Here is a 19,369-nt window from a genome sequence, read left to right on the forward strand (position 1 = left end):
AAACGGGCGGGAAAGCCATACCACGTGACGCCGGATAATGAATTTCATTGGTTGAGCGCGCCAAGGCGGGGTTACTCGTTGGTCGTTTATGGGGGTCACGTGATACGGCAGGGAGGGAGGTCTCGTGACCCTGCGCGTGATCGACTCGGGGTCACGTGAGAGAGTTTATGCTTCGCACACGAAGACGCCCCCGTATAGCCTGAGATGGCTGATGGGACAAGGTGCTCTTCGTTTTATTTCGATTTAAAGCTTTCGTTGACTGCAGGGATTCATATTCTTGGAAATAATAAAACATAATACAATAAATTCTCACGTTTTGGCCACAACACAAGTAGCATTCCTCAGGTGAAGAAATAGAACTGTCGGAAAGACAGCGCTCCAATGAACACTGCTAAGCTTGGCAGCGTATTTTAAGCTGGGTGGGAGGAGCAGAGCGCCTTGACAAAGGCGTTTACATATCAACAGAAGAATTTAGCATTGAAGTAGCTGTGTTAATGTGAAGAGATTAGCAGGATGTTAGTGTGAGGAATTAGCGTGTAACTGGTCACAGAAGTAGCTATGTTAAAGTCAGAGTTACATATCAACAGAGGCATTTAGTATATTGACGCTAAAGAACTGCAACTATCATACAATACACCGATGTGAAGGGTGCTCTTAGTTGTACACTTCGGCTGACTGGCAGGGCACACAAGATTACCGGGCGTGGTGTTGACCATCCCCACATCCCTGATTGCCATGCCAGCCTTCATTCGTGCTTTATACTCTTTTTCTATTCGCGTGTTTTGTCTTTAACTGTTAAATATACCTCGTCTAATATTCCTATACTCGTTCTCGGCAAAATTGTGTTTGTTTTTGTTGCTCGCGCACCACGGATCTCCTTTGTAATAAACTCCTTTTAAAAAGTTGTTTAAAGGTTTTGTGCGAGCGAATTCCAAAGTTTAGGGACCGCGGTGTTTTTGACCTACACATATATAAATCATGCGTCCATACAAAATGTAAATTGCTTTAAAGTAGCGAATTAATTGATGCTGATTTTGATATAGGCATGCATTGTCACCGGATCTGAGTACGTGTGCAAAATGTGGAATTGATTGGACAACGGAAAGTGGACGAAATTTTGATTACAAGATTTTACCACGACAGAGGAATCAAGTTAAGTAAAACCGTTGAAAAGAGGCGGGAAACTGGCATAACAGGATCATCTGTTGCAACAAATCAAGTAAACTCAAACCATTGCTCCAGCTGAACAGTACAATAGGTAATTCCAAACAGGACTGAGATGCGAGATATGCTGATCTGAATATACAGCACTTTATTTCCTTACAATTCAAAAGTACTTTAATTTACAATACAAATCAAACCAACATGGAGCCGTGCAATGTTTCGTTTTCATTTTATAAACTGCTTTTATTTTTTAAATTCAATGTAAAGTTTAATAATGAAATATAGCCAGCGTAATGACATACATCAGTTCAAATCTGTTGAACTGAACCACACATAAGCGCTTTCCATGAACTGTTTTGCGTGCATGTGTACATCGTGCCAATGACAGCGCTCGCTTTGAACGCCATGAGTAGGGATTACGCTGCAAGGCCAGAGTGGGACTGAGCACGCACGCAATCGGCAATTCGCCATGACCAAACATTACATCAAAAGAGCGCACATCTCACACTGTGCAGTCTCATTTCAACACAGATAACACAAGTCATACATAACGGGGTTCTTAAAACAACTGTACTTACTGAGATGGACTAAAAAAGAAAGTTTAATATCCATGAACATGTGCGGTCACCACATTGCAAACTGAGCATCATCTCGAGTGGCTCGACTGTGGGGGACCCTTGGATGCGGCGTCACGTGCTGAAGGGGTTGAATTTGTAAAACTGCCTGTGCTGTATCTTAACCCATCTCCACTCTCACAGGGTGACAAGCGTGGCCACCATTCAATGAGGTCCATTTAGGAGTGAAGTACATTTGTTGTATTGCAACAGTGACCGTTGAGTCAATACAAAGGTCTGTGCTCTTGACATCACTCATAGATCTGTAATCAGGGTGGTTGCTACAATGAATATCTGTTAATCAAAAACAATGTCCTATTGAGAAAGATCCCACTACTGCCATATCTCAGTTATCACTCCGGACACTGTCAGTGTGGACATTGGTAAGGACAGTGGGACAATTCAGGCTGGCTCCGTGCTCAAGCATTCTCCATGCAGCGACGAACCCTGAGCCAGTGGCAGTGTCATGCAGGGATGTGTCGTGCTGGGAAACCATCTTATGGGCAACTTCGTCAAGCCTAAAGGTGGCAGTAGAGCAAGTAGATGTCTTATATGTGGAGCACAGTCAAAACTCCAGGCACTCGTTTTCTCCCACACATTTCGAAGGGAATTGGTCAGAGTAAGTGGGATTCTACTAAAGCGTTGAGAGTCGGCAAGGTTTTCTGGGTGAACATATCAAATTATAGTTTGAGAAAATATTAACGATGACTAAGTGAGGACCTTTACAGAGTTTATTTCAGGAGAATCTGCAGTATTGTCAGTGTTTCCTGACAGGAAATTTTCAATGTAAAACTGAACCTCCACAACAAATGGACAAAATATGACTCTTACTAATGACACCTGTCTTTGACCAGCCCTCACAGCATTTAGATGGCATTACTGTCACTATCAGTACTGTTTATCTATTAGCAGTGAACGCTGCTTTTGAGCAACTACACAAATTACACTTTGTAAATGTATTTACTCACAAGCAGCATTTTGCCAAATTTGCATGCTTCATTTACTAAATTCTTAATTCATATTCTTTCATGCCTGAAAGGGCTCGGAGAAACCCACACAGAATATTCTCGAGGAGAGAATACTCAAACTCCACATGTGTCAGAAACCTACTTGCTGGGCTGCTACTTACAGGGGCCATGGATGGCGCAAGAGAAACCAAAAGAAAAACCTCAACAGAATAGAGATGAATGCAAAAATATGGGTGCTCTGCGATATCCTTAGGTTGAACTTAAAAGTCTACAGTTCCACAGCCCAGATTAACCAGTCATGAGAAACATGGTGCCATGGATCATCATCCTGTTGACGAGAACACACGGATCTAGGCAGGGACCCTGGGTCTGAGACTACCAGATTTCGGCCTTAAGACTTGCCAGGACACAGATACGGATGAAATTAGTAAAAGCATGTCGCACCTAAATCTTGACTTAAAGCTTTCGTGACTGCAGGAATTCATATAATTTGGGTCTTTCGGTAAAGTCACAGATAGGTTCGAAGAAAATAACAAAAAACTAGGTTTCGATCACAACACAAGCGGTCGTCATCAGGTGGTGTTGCGATCGAAACGTCGTAGTTTTTTATTTTGTTTGAACCTATCTACGTGACTTTACCGAAAGACCCAAAGAATAATCATGTCGCACCTTCTCTAATTTCACAGATACCTCTTTAGCGCCCACGAGTGACCTAAGCTTTAGCCCAATTAACAGGACCTCATAATTATCCTCAAAGTGTGACCTGGACCTACAGATCGGGGTTAAACAGGCGACTGGTTATCACCGTGAGCAACTAGCAAGGCCTTCGGGACCCTCTCCAGCATGAATTTAATACGTGGGGCATCACAGCCAACTACAACTTTGTGAATTCAATCAACATTGTCTAAACTCGAAAATAAATACCCAGCAAATTGTTTTACTTAATTACGCTGAGAAAGTAGAGCAATCTATAGTCACAACTGTGGTGCCAACAGGAGAACTGCGAAACAGTAAATTCAGCAGCAGTGGCCACTCAGGGCCCCAGCGAGTTATTGCTTTCATTACTTCTATGCCTGGCACAGCGAACCGAGGCGACACAATCTCAGCACGAGCGATGGAAAATTGGCAACACAAGGTAGCATCGAGGCAGCCGCAACCAAAACATCAACAGCGAATCAACGTAAGGTGAACGCTTTAACACTGGCGTCAGTGGCACAGCCGAGGTTTTAACAGAAACTAGCAGAGATAGGATCTGTATGGTTAAACGGGGACGCTCATTTGTTTTAAAAAATAGACATGTGCACAGGCCTACTAGCCGAGGATCCAGACTCTACGTTGCTGAACTGAACCCTATCCATTCTTGGATTCATCCTCAGCTCAACTCACACATCCAAGGAGGATGCGACTTTAAAGCAGAAGGCGACCGTGCTCGTGGCCAAAATGGAAAAGCAGCATTTAGGCAAAGTCTGGATGCCATGGAGCTGTTTGAAGCGCTGGCGATGGGGTTCGCTCCAGTGTCCCGAGGCTTTGGCCCCGTGGCGCCGCATGCAGACACAAGTTTTGCTGCAGCGGTAATCATAGCGCATGGCAGGGACTGATGCTCACAGCGTGAAGCGTTTTGTTCCTTCCACGTGCGCATTTCTAAATTTTTTTCAGTGTTCACTCTCCCAAGCGATCGTGAGGAGGGAGCAGAATTTTCAGCTGAATCCTTGGGGACACACAAGCGGCCCACACCATTCCACTTTCCCCACAAACCAGTGTCAGAGGCAAAATGGGCCATTATGAAGGAGCAGGGGCAGCAGTAGATGGGCAAGATGACGTCGGTCTTGAACTGGGCACCACCAATGCCATTGCAGATTTGTCCCCACTCCAGGCCAGGCTTCCAAGTGACACGGCATGGTGTTACCAATGCCATCTGCTTAATGCACATGGGCATCCGGCATCTACACTCGTGTGTCCACGTCACTTCTGCATTTCAGCACCAAGCACAGACGTAGGGTGGCGACGTGTGTACACAAACTTTAATTCATCCACTCACTTAACTCCAAAACCTGCACCAACACTATTGAGATTTACTCGCTGTCGCATCGCGTTGCTTCCCCACACTCTGCTCAGATTTGTCCATGGGTTAAAGCGTCCGTTTTGCAGACGAGCGCCGCTCCGCTCAGCTGCCGTGTCCGGTTTTTGGGAAGCAACGCTGCCCCAGTAAAAGCAGGGCCCCCCCCACGCTGCTCCACCCCCCTTCACTCTCAGGCCACGTAGTGGTACTGATTGGCATTCTCCTTGTCGCGCTCCATGTAATCCCGGTCGATCAGAGACTCGATACGCTTTTTGAGGTCAGCCGGCTACAGGGGAATGAAGAAACAAAGAACAGCGACAATGTATGAGCGAGCGAGAAGATGCGAGCACTGAGAGAGTGACCCTGTAAACATGAGCAATAGCAATAATAGGGTTTTTCCCCTTATTTCTGGCAACAAAACTGAAACCTTTTTACGAGGATTCATGTCTGCATTAACCACAATACCTGCAGTCAAAATGCAAAAAAATATACTATGATAATATATGCATTGTCCTTGAAACTGATTGGTCCACACCAAAGGACGGCTTTCTTTTGAGCCTCGACCCAATTGGTCCTTGAAACAATCAGTTTCAAGGACAATGCATATATTATCATAGTATGTTTTTTGTTTGCATTTTGACTGCAGGTATTGTGGTTAATGCAGACATGAATCCTCGTAAAAAGGTTTCAGTTTTGTTGCCAGAAAAAAGGAAAAAAACCCTATTTCGATTTAAAGCTTTCGTGACTGCAAGGATTCATCTTCTGTGGTTCTTTCGGTAAAGTCATGTAGAATGAGAATAAAATAATAAATTGATAAAATAAATAACACAATTAAATTCTCACGACGTTTCGGCCACAACACAAGCGGCCTTCATCAGGTGAAGGGACGAGACTGTCTGGAGGACAGCACTGGAGCGAAAAAGCCACGCTCAGATCGCGACCTTTAAGCTGTGTGAGAAGAAACAGAGCGCTGGATGTGTATGCTTTAACTTTAACATAGCCATTTCTGTGACCAGTCACAAGCTAATCACTCAGCTGTTTCAATGCTAAATTCTATGCTAATTCCTTTGTCAAGGCGCTCTGTTTCTTCTCACACAGCTTAAAGGTCGCGATCTGAGCGTGGCTTCTTAGCTCCAGCGCTGTCCTCCAGACAGTCTCGTCCCTTCACCTGATGAAGGCCGCTTGTGTTGTGGCCGAAACGTTGTGAGAATTTTATTGTGTTATTTTATTTTATCAATTTATTATTTTATTCTCATTCTATGTGACTTTACCGAAAGAACCAAAGAAGAAAAACCCTATTATTACATTTTGGTACTGGCAAAGGAGGTCTAATGATGAGCAACAGCCAAACAGTGAGCACACGTGCATGAGTGTGCGAGAAAAAAATGCACGCACAGGCATATAAGTGTGTGCATGTATATGAATATATAGGTGTATGTATGTGTAACAGGCTTTTGTTATATGGTCACTGAGAGAACAGAAAGATGGACTGGTCTGACTGACTTGCTTCAGGAAACATTGAAGTTTGCAGTGACTTGAATAGACCTGATAGGCAGGGCTGGGTAGTGGAGGTGCATTGATTTAAGTGACTGAAACCTCAAGAATTACAGAATGAGAAAACTTAATTTCAACTTCAGTCGGTTGAATTGGCCTAAACGTCGAGATCTTCCTCTCGTATCAGTGACAGATCAAAACAAGGAATAACAATCAAGCATATGCATGAATTAAAAGTGCTCAACCCGTTTGAACTGGAAAGTACTAATTTAGGCGACAAAAATGTCACCTCCTGAGTAGCTCAACGCGATGATGTCAAATGGCATGTGATCTAGTGAGTGATGTAATGGGCAGCCGAGGCGACTATGGTGCATGACATCACCTTTTTAAGGGGCTTATACATCTCTGGCTGCTTTTTTTATTGTACGGTTCAGCTGGGGATCAATTTGGCTGATTTATTCAATGGTAATTCCAAACATTGCAAACAAGATACAATTTAATTCATATTGAATAATTCTTATGAGAGTTGTCATTCTATTTTAGACAGTAGAACTAATACATGTTGCTTTCATCCTTAGTTGGTATTATAACTTAAAAGCTCTGTGTTACCCCGTAATTAACAGTTTTCTTATGTGCAAGTAAGGTTGTGTGTTTTTCAGCATCACCTTTACGGGAAACTTGAGCTGGTTGTAGAGTTCCGTGACGAGCAAGTTGTGACTCAGTGTCTTCCTCATCTTCATGATGCGCACGATGGCTGCATCAATCTGGTACTGCCGGTCTTGGAACACGCGCTCGTGCGTGCTCGCCTGCTCCTCCACCTGCCGTGACGCACACAGAGAGCCACTAAGACTACATCTCCTCGCTATGTGAAGGAAAATCGCCAAACATCAAATACTACCACAATAGTCTCCTCAGATCTCAAAAGCTAAGCAGATTTGAGCCTGGTTAGTACTTGGATGGGATAATGCCTGGGAATACCAGGTCTTGTAGGCTTGGACAAATGAGCTGACAGGCTAGCAATTAATTTAATCCATCTATGTGGATGGATTAAATTAAAGCAGCTTCCTTGCTGAAGTTTCCTCCCACAAGACAAGCACTCAATATAAATGGCCAACATTCCAATGCAGGACCCTGTTGAAAAAGAGTATTAAGACAGGTATTCCGGGTTAAATTCATTACATTATAATCACTGTTCTCTGAATTTCAGTTCATCAAATTTGTAAGCGACTTGACAATCAGTCGCTAGGCTCCACCCTGTTAATCTTTCAGTTTGCAAAAACCAGAGGTGTGGATAATAGTGGATTAATAGAGCCATGGATAAGAGGCATTTCACTTTGATGCTCTAGTCCATACGGTGTCACGTAACTATCTATGGTGTCTGTAACTATCCTATCATGTCAACTCCTGGATAATGTAATACCACATGTCGATCGCACAACCTGTTTGTGATATTGCGCAACCTTTGAGTTGTTGAGCTAACCCCTCACCGTCTCCTTCATCTGGATCTGGTTGATCTTGATGCGGAAGAGCTTGTGCTTGAAGTCCCCGTTGAGAAGGAAGTGATCCCCGTCCTCCACGTCCTTGCTCTTGGGCTCTTTGTTGATGACGCGTGCCTTCCCACACGCCAGTGACTGCAGTGTACGCCGCAGCTCCCCATCCTCTGTACGCACCGTAAACAGACATGCAACACACATGCGTGAGACTCATGTGTACTACGCGGGCTCTCCATCGTCTGCGAGCGAGCACATATATACACAAAAACAAAGACCCCCAGTATAGCCTTAACAAACTGTTGGGGCAAGTGCTACCAGCGAGCACCTATTAAGGTTAATACAGCACACAAGGGGGTGGGTGGCCAGAACCATGCCGGGCCACCTTTGTCTCCCCAATGGTAATGTTTACACATTACACCAGGTACTCATATGATGTGGAGTCTACCTAGGGGAGGCCGTGTGTGGGAATCGCTCTTCTGTATGTACATACAGTGCCACTCACTGTACAATGAGGGAAAAAAGTATTTGATCCCCTGCTGATTTTGTACGTTTGCCCACTGACAAAGAAATGATCAGTCTATAATTTTAATGGTATGTTTATTTGAACAGTGAGACAGAATAACAAAATCCAGAAAAACGCATGTCAAAAATTTTATAAATTGATTTGCATTTTAATGAGGGAAATAAGTATTTGACCCCCTCTCAATCAGAAAGATTTCTGGCTCCCAGGTGTCTTTAATGCAGGTAACGAGCTGAGATTAGGAGCACACTCTTAAAGAGAGTGCTCCTAATCTCAGCTTGTTACTTGTATAAAAGACACCTGTCCAGATAAGCAATCAATCAATCAGATTCCAAACTCTCCACTATGGCCAAGACCAAAGAGCTCTCCAAGGATGTCAGGGACAAGAATGTAGACCTACACAAGGCTGGAATGGGCTACAAGACCATTGCCAAGCAGCTTGGTGAGAAGGTGACAACAGTTGGTGCGATTATTCGCAAATGGAAAAAACACAAAAGAACTGTCAATCTCCCTCGGGCTGGGGCTCCATGCAAGATCTCACCTCGTGGAGTTGCAATGATTATGAGAACGGTGAAGAATCAGCCAATAACTACATGGGAGGATCTTGTCAATGATCTCAAGGCAGCTGGGACCAGTCACCAAGAAAACAATTGGCAACACACTACGCCGTGAAGGACTGAAATCCTGCAGCGCCCGCAAGGTCCCCCTGCTCAAGAAAGCACATATACATGCCCGTCTGAAGTTTGTCAATGAACATCTGAATGATTCAGAGGACAACTGGGTGAAAGTGTTGTGGTCAGATGAGACCAAAATGGAGCTCTTTGGCATCAACTCAAATCGCCGTGTTTGGAGGAGGAGGAATGCTGCCTATGACCCCAAGAACACCATCCCCACCGTCAAACATGGAGGTGGAAACATTATGCTTTGGGGGTGTTTTTCTGCTAAGGGGACAGGACAATTTCACCGCATCAAAGGGACGATGGACGGGGCCATGTCCCGTCAAATCTTGGGTGAGAACCTCCTTCCCTCAGCCAGGTCATTGAAAATGGGTCATGGATGGGTATTCCAGCATGACAATGACCCAAAACACACGGCCAAGGCAACAAAGGAGTGGCTCAAGAAGAAGCACATTAAGGTCCTGGAGAGGCCTAGCCAGTTTCCAGACCTTAATCCCATAGAAAATCTGTGGAGGGAGCTGAAGATTCGAGTTGCCAAACGTCAGCCACGAAACCTTAATGACTTGGAAAAGATCTGCAAAGAGGAGTGGGACAAAATCCCTCCTGAGATGTGTGCAAACCTGGTGGCCAACTACAAGTAACGTCTGACCTCTGTGATTGCCAACAAGGGTTTTGCCACCAAGTATCAAGTCATGTTTTGCAGAGGGGTCAAATACTTATCTCCCTCATTAAAATGCAAATAAATTTATAACATTTTTGACATACGTTTTTCTGGATTTTTTTTGTTGTTATTCTGTCTCTCACTGTTCAAATAAACCTACCATTAAAATTACAGACTGATCATTTATTTTTCAGTAGGCAAACGTACAAAATCAGCAGGGGATCAAATACTTTTTCCCTCACTGAATGTACATACAGAAGCGCACACACCCACGTCTACATATATAGAGACGTGTACCTTTATACACAAAAATCTGTACGCACGCACACACATGTATACATGTGTAGTGGATTAACGCGCGCATACAGGGAGGATTGTAAAGACACGCGAGTTATGGACAGTGGGGTCGTGTAGGGCCGGACCGGTGCGGCATGGGGATAACGGCACGAGGGAGATAGCTCGTTAAATTGTTATAGGATGCATGGCGGTGATTAGCCGGTTGTTGTTGTCAAGGGAAAAGTGGCGCCACAGTGTGGGGAGATGGGGAGTGATAACGGCAGGGGCCAGGGACACAAGGCGTTGTTGGGGACGCCTCTTAATTAATTGATAGTTAATGAGGACGGGGATATATTCGGGAACGTGAGAGCGGAAAGTTGAGTTGTTGCTGGGGACTGGAAGGGAGCAGGTCAGAAGAAGACATAATCGGGAAGAGAGAGAAGACATGAGAGACGGAACAGGCTAGCAGTGGAACAGGGGACAAGGAGAGACGGAGAGAGACAGAGAGAGATAGAGACAAGGAGAGACGGAGAGAGACAGAGACAAGGAGAGAAAAGGAGAGACGGAGACAGACAGCGACAGCAAGATACAGCAAGAGACAGCGAGAGACGGCGAGAGACAGCGACACACAGCGAGACAAAGCGAGACACAACGAGAGACAGCGAGAGACAGCAAGAGACAGCGAGACACAGCGAGAGACAGCGAGAGACGGCGAGATACAGCGAGATACAGCGAGACAGCGGGAGATACAGAGTGAGGTAGAGACAGAGGGAGACAGAGTGGGACAGCGATGGAGAGAGACAGCAACGAAGAGGGGAGAGACAGCGAGAGACGGGCGTCGGAGATAAGAAGTCGTCCGTTTGAAGTTGACCACTACACATGTTTACACAAAGATGCAAACCTGTATAAGCCTTTAACAGACTGTTGGAGTTAGTGCTGTTGGCAAGCACCTCTTAAGGCTGGCATGGCACACGGGGGTATGGGTGGCCAGCACCACACACGGCCACCTTTGTCTCTCCACACCAGGTGCTCATTGAAGGCTGAATCGACCTGGCAGAGGCCCAGGACCTGTTCAAATTTTTATCACTGATGTTGGCCGCGAGTGGGAATCGAACTTGGGTCACCGGGTTTGTAATGCAGTGCGCTATCCACTTCGCAACCACTACACGTGTACACATACACGGACACCTGTACATGCACACGTATACACACAGGTGTACAAATACACGAGGGGTCATTCAGGAAGGCTTCTCGGTACGCGTTCACTGCGCACAAGACAGTACAAGGGTTAAGCCAACAGCCAGCGCAGGTAAGGCATTATCGAGACACATGACAGGGCCATAAAGAATGTCCACAGCTCACGCGGGGAGACACTGAGACTTGCCTCGCTGATAGATAAGACTCAGGCAAACATGGTTACTCAGAGACAAAGACAACTCACATGGAGAAAAGGAGGTAGACGGAGACATGGACGGACACAGATACATTACGCACATGGAGACAATGCAGGGATATGGACACATTGAGAAGCCTGGAGACACAGCCTCATACCACAGGAGTGGTCAAAGGTTTGAAAAGGCAGCATTAAAAGCAAACATTTTTTTCACAAACTTGTTTTGATTAATTAGTTTATTTTGAGTTAGATCATGTAGGTATGTTATTTTTTTTACTATAACCCTCCACCAATCAAACCAAGTTGTCATTTTGGCAAATATATCACCTAAATTGTTTTTTCAATAAAACAAAAAGCTTAAAGGTGCGCAGAATCTTTGCAATTTTATACATTTCGCTGCAGATTACATTCAGTATCATCTGGTATTACCAAGAGCCCAGCTCTCCCCTGAAAGTTTCCTTATCAAGGTCCTTCAGTAGGTGCCATGACATCATCATAACAGCCATGCAAGTGGACCAGTTTAATAGAGTTGATTGTTGGTTGATTGGTTGTGAATGGCAGGATAGATTAGTGTATTAAGGTAAATCTATTTAGTAACTTGTGAAAATAAGGTCTCCTTAATTTGTTTAGGTCATTTAAAACAGTGGCACATGGTTACGTAAAAGTGTACCTATAAATCAGTGTGTGCTCAAAACGCTAACTGTTGTGTACTGAACATTAACTGGGTTTGAGTCCAATACCAATAAAAGTGTTTATCTGCCAGGTGCTTTAAAACGTGTAGGGGTTGCAATGGGCTTGGTCATGTGACCTTGAATTAAAGTCAGCATTTGAGGTCATGACTGCCAATTATGTTATCGCCATGGTGGCGAGGATATGTGATCTCCCTCACCTGGAATGCAGGCCGTCGTGGGTTCGATTCTGACCCTGACACCTGTATATTTAGAGTTCCCATGTTTACCCTGTAAATTCATGGATTTTTCTCCGGGTCCTCCGGTTTTGCCCTCCATATTTAGAAACCTGCGTTCAGATCATTTGGCTGCTACTAAAAATTTCTACATGACACGCCACTTTGATGAGCTATCATGTTTGTCTAGGTCACCTCTGAAAAAGAGCTAATAGCCGAGTGAGCTTTACCTGGTTAATAAAATAGTTTAGATAGTTTAGATTAGATTATGGGAAGCACAAGCAGAGAGCACAGATCCATAGAGACCCCAGAGACTAGGGGTTCAAATTCAGGTTTCAGACCCCATCAGTAAAGTACAATTAAAATGAAGTGTCTTGTCTGATTATTTGTTTGGGGTGCGTGCGCCAATGCTGTTTCTATTATTGCATATGCAAATGTTCAGGATCTAAATGCCAACGTCAAGGTCTGCTAGCCACGAAGGGGCTTCAGGAGAAAGTTCGTGTTATATTGCTATTCTTCCGTTGCAGGCGTGGCAGACTACAGTGGTTTGGGTTGCATGGCCACAATTGTACTGTGGTGTTTGATAAGACATATATTTGCAAGTGTGATTTTCCTCTCCGTATACATATTGTTCGAGTTTATGCATGATTGTTACATTTTTCTATGTAACTCTGGAATTTTCCACCATTGTCAACTCCAGCTTGGGCTGGACACGTGAAAAAGAGGTCAAAGCTCATCTGGCTCTTCCAGCTTAAAATAAAGTCTCTGTTTTTGTGTGTGCATGCGGTGCGTGTACGCCTGTGTTCAGAGTGTGTATGCACGCGGACTCCCTCACCAATGCCTGTGGCCGTGCGAATATCTTCGAGGCTGAACTCCTCGCCCTCATTGAACATCAGCAGCACAAGGGTCTGAAAAAGCGACACCTGCAGCTCCTTCTTGCCCTATGCGAGGAGGAGACGGAGAAGCCACGATCATTGACACACGGATTTCATTTGCAAGTGCCCATTACCAGGGCGGTCAAATATTGTCCCGACGAGCCCCATACCAAAGCATCATATGGCTCAAAGCCACAAAAGTCATACAGATTCACACACGCATTCTTGCTCTCAAGGCCCACACGGGGTGGATAACACTGGTCTACAGCCAAAATGCTTCCGAAATAAATGTTGTCCAACTTGACTAATTCTGGGTCACTGAGAATTAAAACGATGCTTTAAATTGTTGATTGGCTCTAGTTTTCATGATATGCTACTGGGTCAGTATATACGACCCTGGACTGGCGAATGGCGGATAATAAGTGAGTTAGAAAGGGAAGGGATCTCGATTTAAACCAGAAATTACTAAAATACATATTTGACTGGATCTATGAATACATCTATGACTGGGTTTGGACAGTACTTGCTTTTTGAGCAAAACAATGAATGACGCAATCTGAACCTGATATTGCATCATACATGTGTAGTGACTGTACTTGTCACTGTATGGTGCCGGGACTTGTGAAGTGACGCCTGGTGATGTCATTGCGGGCAGCCCGACTTGCGGGCTGCAGTACCAACTCTAGCGGTGGTTGGGTGAGCGCGGGTGAGCGCGAAGGCACCACGAGCAGCGTGCGGTGCCGGCTCCCAGTGAGGGAGCGAGAGGGAGCGTCAGCCAGCCAGGGTTATGCTGGGGCATGATACTCTGGCTGACTTGTTGTCACGTGACCGGACGATACTGGAGGGGGGCCACCGGTGGACAGGGGCCAAGGGGCAGTCATGTGGTCCCGGAGAGCTCTCGGGAACGTTCGAGAAGGGGCCCCAAGAGCCTGGAAGGTGGGCGGGGCAAGGGGCGGAGCCAGCCCCAGCCCGGAGGCATATAACGAGGGCCCCGTGAAAAACTCGGAGTTCTTCAAGTGTTGGTGTTCGAAGATCCACGTAGGGGAGAAGAAGCTTTTAGCCACGCAGTCCCGGATCCAGCTTGTGGTCCGGACCGGGATAGCGAACCGTGTCTAGTTCTGCCGTAGCATGGCGAGATGGGCATTCGAGACCCGAGCGTAGGTTGTGTTATGTTCGTGCTGTTGTGTGAATAAATAGTGTTGCTCCCAAGTTAACGTCTGCGACTCAGTTGGACTCACTACACATGATATGAATTGCATCATGTTATTCCTAGAAGTCATGGATGATGCAATCATAACTAGGCTTACATCCCTCTGCTGAACAATTGCTCTATATCAGCTCTAGAAATTAGTGTCGTGCTCTCTTATTTGTCAGTGTTTGATTTTGCAAAGGGACACATTTTTGTTTAGCCAAAGTGAGCAGAGATCGTATTTGTGAAGTGACTTTTGCATCACAAAAACGCAGTATAACCACTATGGTTAAGAAAGCATATCGCCTTTATCTTGGCTGCAAAATTGGAGATCAGGACAAGATGTGGACCCCACACATATGCTGCAGCGCTTGTGCAACAAATCTTCGCCAGTGGTTGAACAGGAAAAGGAAATCTATGCCTTTTGCAGTGCCAATGATTTGGATAGAGCCAACAGATATCAGCAATTGTTACTTCTGCATAGCACCTTCAGTTGGAAAAGGTGTGTCAAAATAGAAAAAGTGGACTGCACTATCCAAACATTCCATTAGCTAAACGCCCAGTACCCCATGAAGAAGGACCGCCGGTTCCTGATGCACCAGAATCATTCTCACTGGAGTCAGACGACGAAGAGGATGAAACTTCTGGTCCTGAACCATCAAGGTCACATAACCCAGATTTTCTCCCATCCTCCTCTGAACCACACCTCATAACACAAGGTGAACTGAAAGACCTTGTCAGGGATTTGGAACTACCCAAGAGTAAGGCAGAGCTGTTGGGCTCCATTCTGCAGCAGTGGAATCTCCTGGCAGGTGATGTTTGGGTTTCCATGTTCCATGACCGTCAAAAGGATCATGTCCCATTCTTCCTCATGGAAGGTGATCTTTTAGCCTGCAACAATATCGATGGTGTGATGGCAGCCCTCAACATTTCATGATCCAGGTGAGAGGAGACTGTTCATTGATTCATTGAAAAGGAGTGTTAAAGCTGTTTTGCTGTATAATGGGCAATGTTTTGCCATCAATTCCAGTTGTCATGCAGTCCATGTGAAGGAAACCTATGACAACATAAAACAACTTTTGAGGTGCATAAACTATGACCAACATAAGTGGCAGCTTTGTGGCGATTTGAAGGTTGTTGCTCGCTTGCTTGGTCTGCAGACTGGATATACAAAGTACTGCTGTTTTCTCTGCGAATGGGATAGTCGTGCGAGAGATTCCCACTAAATCAAGATAGATTGGCCACTCCGACAGTCATTGGAGCTTGGCAGGAAAAGTGTTCAGCATCCACCACTTGTTGAATCAAGGAAGATTTTGTTACCACCCTTACACACCAAGCTGGGTCTGATGAAGAACTTTGTCAAAGCCATGGACAAAACACAAGCAGCTTTCAAGTACCTCCATGGAAAATTTCCAAGGTTAAGTGAAGCTAAGATAAAGGAAGGTGTCTTTGTTGGTCCTCAGATTCGTGAACTTCTTCTAGATGATGCACTTGACAGTGCACTGCGTGGCAAGGATAAGACAGCATGGCAAGCCTTCCAGTTAGTGACAAAATTTCTCAGAAACAATAAGGGAGACAACTACAGAGAGTTGGTGGAAAACCACATCAAGGCATACAAAAGCCTTAGTTGCAACATGTCACTAAAGATACATTTTTTGCACTCTCATCTAGATTTTTTTCCCACTGAACTGCAGAGCAGTGAGCGACGAGCATGGCGAGCGATTTCACAAGGACATTGCAACAATGAAGAAATACTATCAGGGCAAATGCAGCCCATCAATGCTTGCAGACTATTGCTGGGCTGTGACAAGAGATGCTCCATTTAATGAACACAAGAGACAAGCTAAGAAGCGCCGAGAAAACATTGAATAAGGACTAAACTAGCTTGCCTATATAAGTATTTTTTTGTCTGTGTGTCTGTCTGTCTGACTGCGCGGGTACCTCGAGACATTTTTAACTGACAAACTGTGGGGTTTACGTATCAAAAAAGTACACGGATACCACGCCGTATGCCCCGGGACAACAAAGCGCTATTCCTATTTCACATCTGTCAAGTTTAAAGTTGTTAAATGAACAATGTATTCATTTAATAAGCACAGAGTGGCGCGAGAGCATGCATCTGCGCATGCGCGAGTTACGCCGGCTCGCGGTGGTGGTTGCCCTAGTAACACACACACGCAATAGGTGGGGGGGAATCCTCATTCGCGTTAAAAATGCAACAAAAAAATACACAGAGCTGAGGTAAATTCTTCACTGTGATGTCCTCGTCTCCACTTACTACTATAGGGTCGGTAGATACTACTATTATATAGTCCTTAGATAGTAAGATACTACTATTATATAGTCCTTAGATAGTATTACTGTACAGCAGGCAGGGGGATAGTGGGGGGGGGGGGGGTAGCAGCCCAGCCCCAGCCTGCAAAGTTACCACCTCGGCCGGCTGGGCAATCTAGGTGAGGCTGGGGGCTCTGCACGGGACTAGGCCTCACCACAGCACTCTGTGAAGTTGGTAGTTAACTAGATACTATTATAGAGTTGTTATATACGACTATAGAGTCGGTAGTTACAACTGTAGAGTCAGTAGCTACTACTGTAAAGTCAGGAGATACTACTGCAGAGTCGGTAGATGCTACTGTAGAATCGTATAGATTCTGCTATAGAGTAAGCAGATACTGCTAGAGAGTAAGCAGATACTACTATAAAGTCAATAGATACTACTATAGAGTTAATAGATACTATATATTCAGTAGATACTGTAGGCGCAGCTTTCTTGTACCAGAAAATAAGCTACGCCTTAAACTTGTGGGAGCAATAAGTCTGACACGTGTTTGAGGTGTCTTAAATCAAACTGTTTCTTTATTTCTTAGTTGCACAAAATCGAGCTTATTCTAAAGTTACATCTTTGCCTGTTCACGTACTGTATCACTTCGTCGCACGGTCAAAAGACTGTATCCACTCGCTCCCCACCCGGCTCTTCTCATAGCCCCCCATTTATACTGTAAAAACCGGAATTGACGTCCTGGGTTCAACCAATGGAGCGTCTAACCACAGGGGGGTTTCTACACAGTTGGAATAGTCCAAATCAAACATAACCAGTCCGTCAACAAATGTATGACGGATGTACATCAAATGTATATACAGAAATAATACACTCACTTTCTGTCTTATGGCTCTTACAGATACTACTATCCTCATTAGATACTACTGTAGAGTCAGTATTTACTACTATAGAGTTGGTTGATACTACTATAGAGTCGGCAGATACTATTATAGAGTCAATAGATACAACTAAAGTCAGTAGATACCACCATGGTCAATAAATACTGCTACAGTCAGTAGATACTACTATACAGTCAGTCGATATGACTACGGTCAGTAGATACTACTATAGAGTCAGTAGATACGACTATAGAATCAGTAGATACTACAAAAGTCAGTAGATACTACAGTAGTGTCAGTTGATACTACTGTATAGTTAGTAGATACTACAGTCAGTAAATACTTCTACACTCAGTAGATACTACTATAGAGTCAATAGATACTACTGTATAGTTAGTAGATACTACTGTCAGTATATACTATGGTCAGTAAATACTACTACAGTCAGTAAATACTACTGTAGAGTTAGGAGTTACTACTATAGTCAGTGGATACTACTATAGTCAGTGGATACTACTATCGTCAGTAGTTACTACTACAGAGTTGGTCGATGCTACTATAGTCGGTAGATACTACCGTAGAGTCGGTAGGTACTATTATAGTCAGTAGATAATACTACCTTCAGTAGAAACCACGATAGTCAGTATATCCTGCTGCAGAGTCGGTAGATATGACTATAGAGTCAGTAGATACTACTGATTCTATAGTAGTATCTACTACAGACAACTGACACGCCAGGCTTTAACAATAGCTTAGTGTGTGTATATGTTATGTTTTTAAGAGAAGACACGTTTTGAAATAAATATTTTCCCCCGCGCAACGCCGGGTACTTCCCGCTAGTGTACTTATATATTATATACTTCTATAGTTAGCAGTTTCTACTATAGTCAGTGGATACTACTATAGAGTCAGCAGATACTACTATAGAGTCAGTAGATACTATACAGGCTCTTATAAGTCCAGTCGCTCTTTCTCTCCCCTGGCAGTCGCAAGGTGGATTTCCACACAACTCTCTCATTGACATGCTAATTTATCTGCTCCAGCAGACCCACCTCTCTCTCTGTCCCCCCCCCCCCCCTCTCTATTTAAGGCATCAGCACAGAGGCGTTGGGTCTCTGTGTGTCTATGTTGCGTCTCTCACTATGTGTCTCTGTTTTGTCTCTCTCTGCTTGTGTGTCTGTCTGTGTGTCCCCATGTCTGTGTTTTGTCTCTCTCTCAAATTTAGCAATCTTTGGAAGAACGCAACCACCAGGTAAGGTGCTGAATGTTGTGTTAGCCAACTCTCTGTGTTGGATTGCATTGTATTTCTAAGTTCACTAGGTTTGTTTTCTACCTGATGACGACTGCTTGTGTTGCAATCGAAACGTCATATTCTATTATTTAATTTATTTCCTTTCTACGTGACTTTACCGAAAGAACCAAAGAGTAGATACTATACAGTCAATAGCTACTACTGGGCTTAGTAGATACTACTGTACAGTCAGTAGATAAAACTACAGAGTCAGCAGATACTATAGAGTCAGTAGATACTACTAACTCTATAGTAGTATCTACTACAGACAAATGACACGCCGGGCTTTAACAAAAGCTTAGTGTTTGTGTATGTATATGTTATGTTTTTAAGAGAAGACAAGTTTTGAAATATATATTTTCCCCCGCGCAACGCCGGGTACTTCCCGCTAGTGTACTTATATATACGTAATAGTTTTCTGCCTGTTGTTTTAAAATACATTTGATTTATATAACCCTTTTGCTGAATTTTAAAGTGTTACATGAACAAGACAGGTGACATGTTATCATGTAAAGCAACCATAAATACATGAAAAGACCTAGGTTTACCATTTATGAGTAAAACTATCTACACAATATACAGACGTAAAATGTAAAAAACTTAAATATCTTGGGAACAGTAGCCAATCAGTC

General features: G+C 44.2%; 1 protein-coding gene across 1 annotated transcript in view; it reads right to left on the reverse strand.

Moving 5' to 3' along the window:
* Positions 1–1,275: 1,275 nt before the first annotated feature.
* The window catches only part of LOC116956281 (cullin-4A), a 39,307-nt gene continuing 21,213 nt past the window's right edge, over positions 1,276–19,369 (reverse strand). Inside the window, exons 17-20 of the mRNA XM_076054051.1 lie at positions 13,059–13,164; positions 7,787–7,959; positions 6,965–7,117; positions 1,276–5,091 (exon numbers count right to left, since the gene is read on the reverse strand). Of these exons, the coding sequence (XP_075910166.1) occupies positions 4,996–5,091; positions 6,965–7,117; positions 7,787–7,959; positions 13,059–13,164 (528 nt within the window). The 3' untranslated portion in view covers positions 1,276–4,995. The remainder of the gene's footprint in view (positions 5,092–6,964; positions 7,118–7,786; positions 7,960–13,058; positions 13,165–19,369) is intronic.

The sequence above is a fragment of the Petromyzon marinus genome, chromosome 64, assembly GCF_048934315.1.
Source record: "Petromyzon marinus isolate PM22_M1 ecotype Great Lakes invasive population chromosome 64, UKy_Petmar_22M1.pri1.0, whole genome shotgun sequence".
Taxonomy (NCBI): Eukaryota; Metazoa; Chordata; class Hyperoartia; order Petromyzontiformes; family Petromyzontidae; genus Petromyzon; species Petromyzon marinus.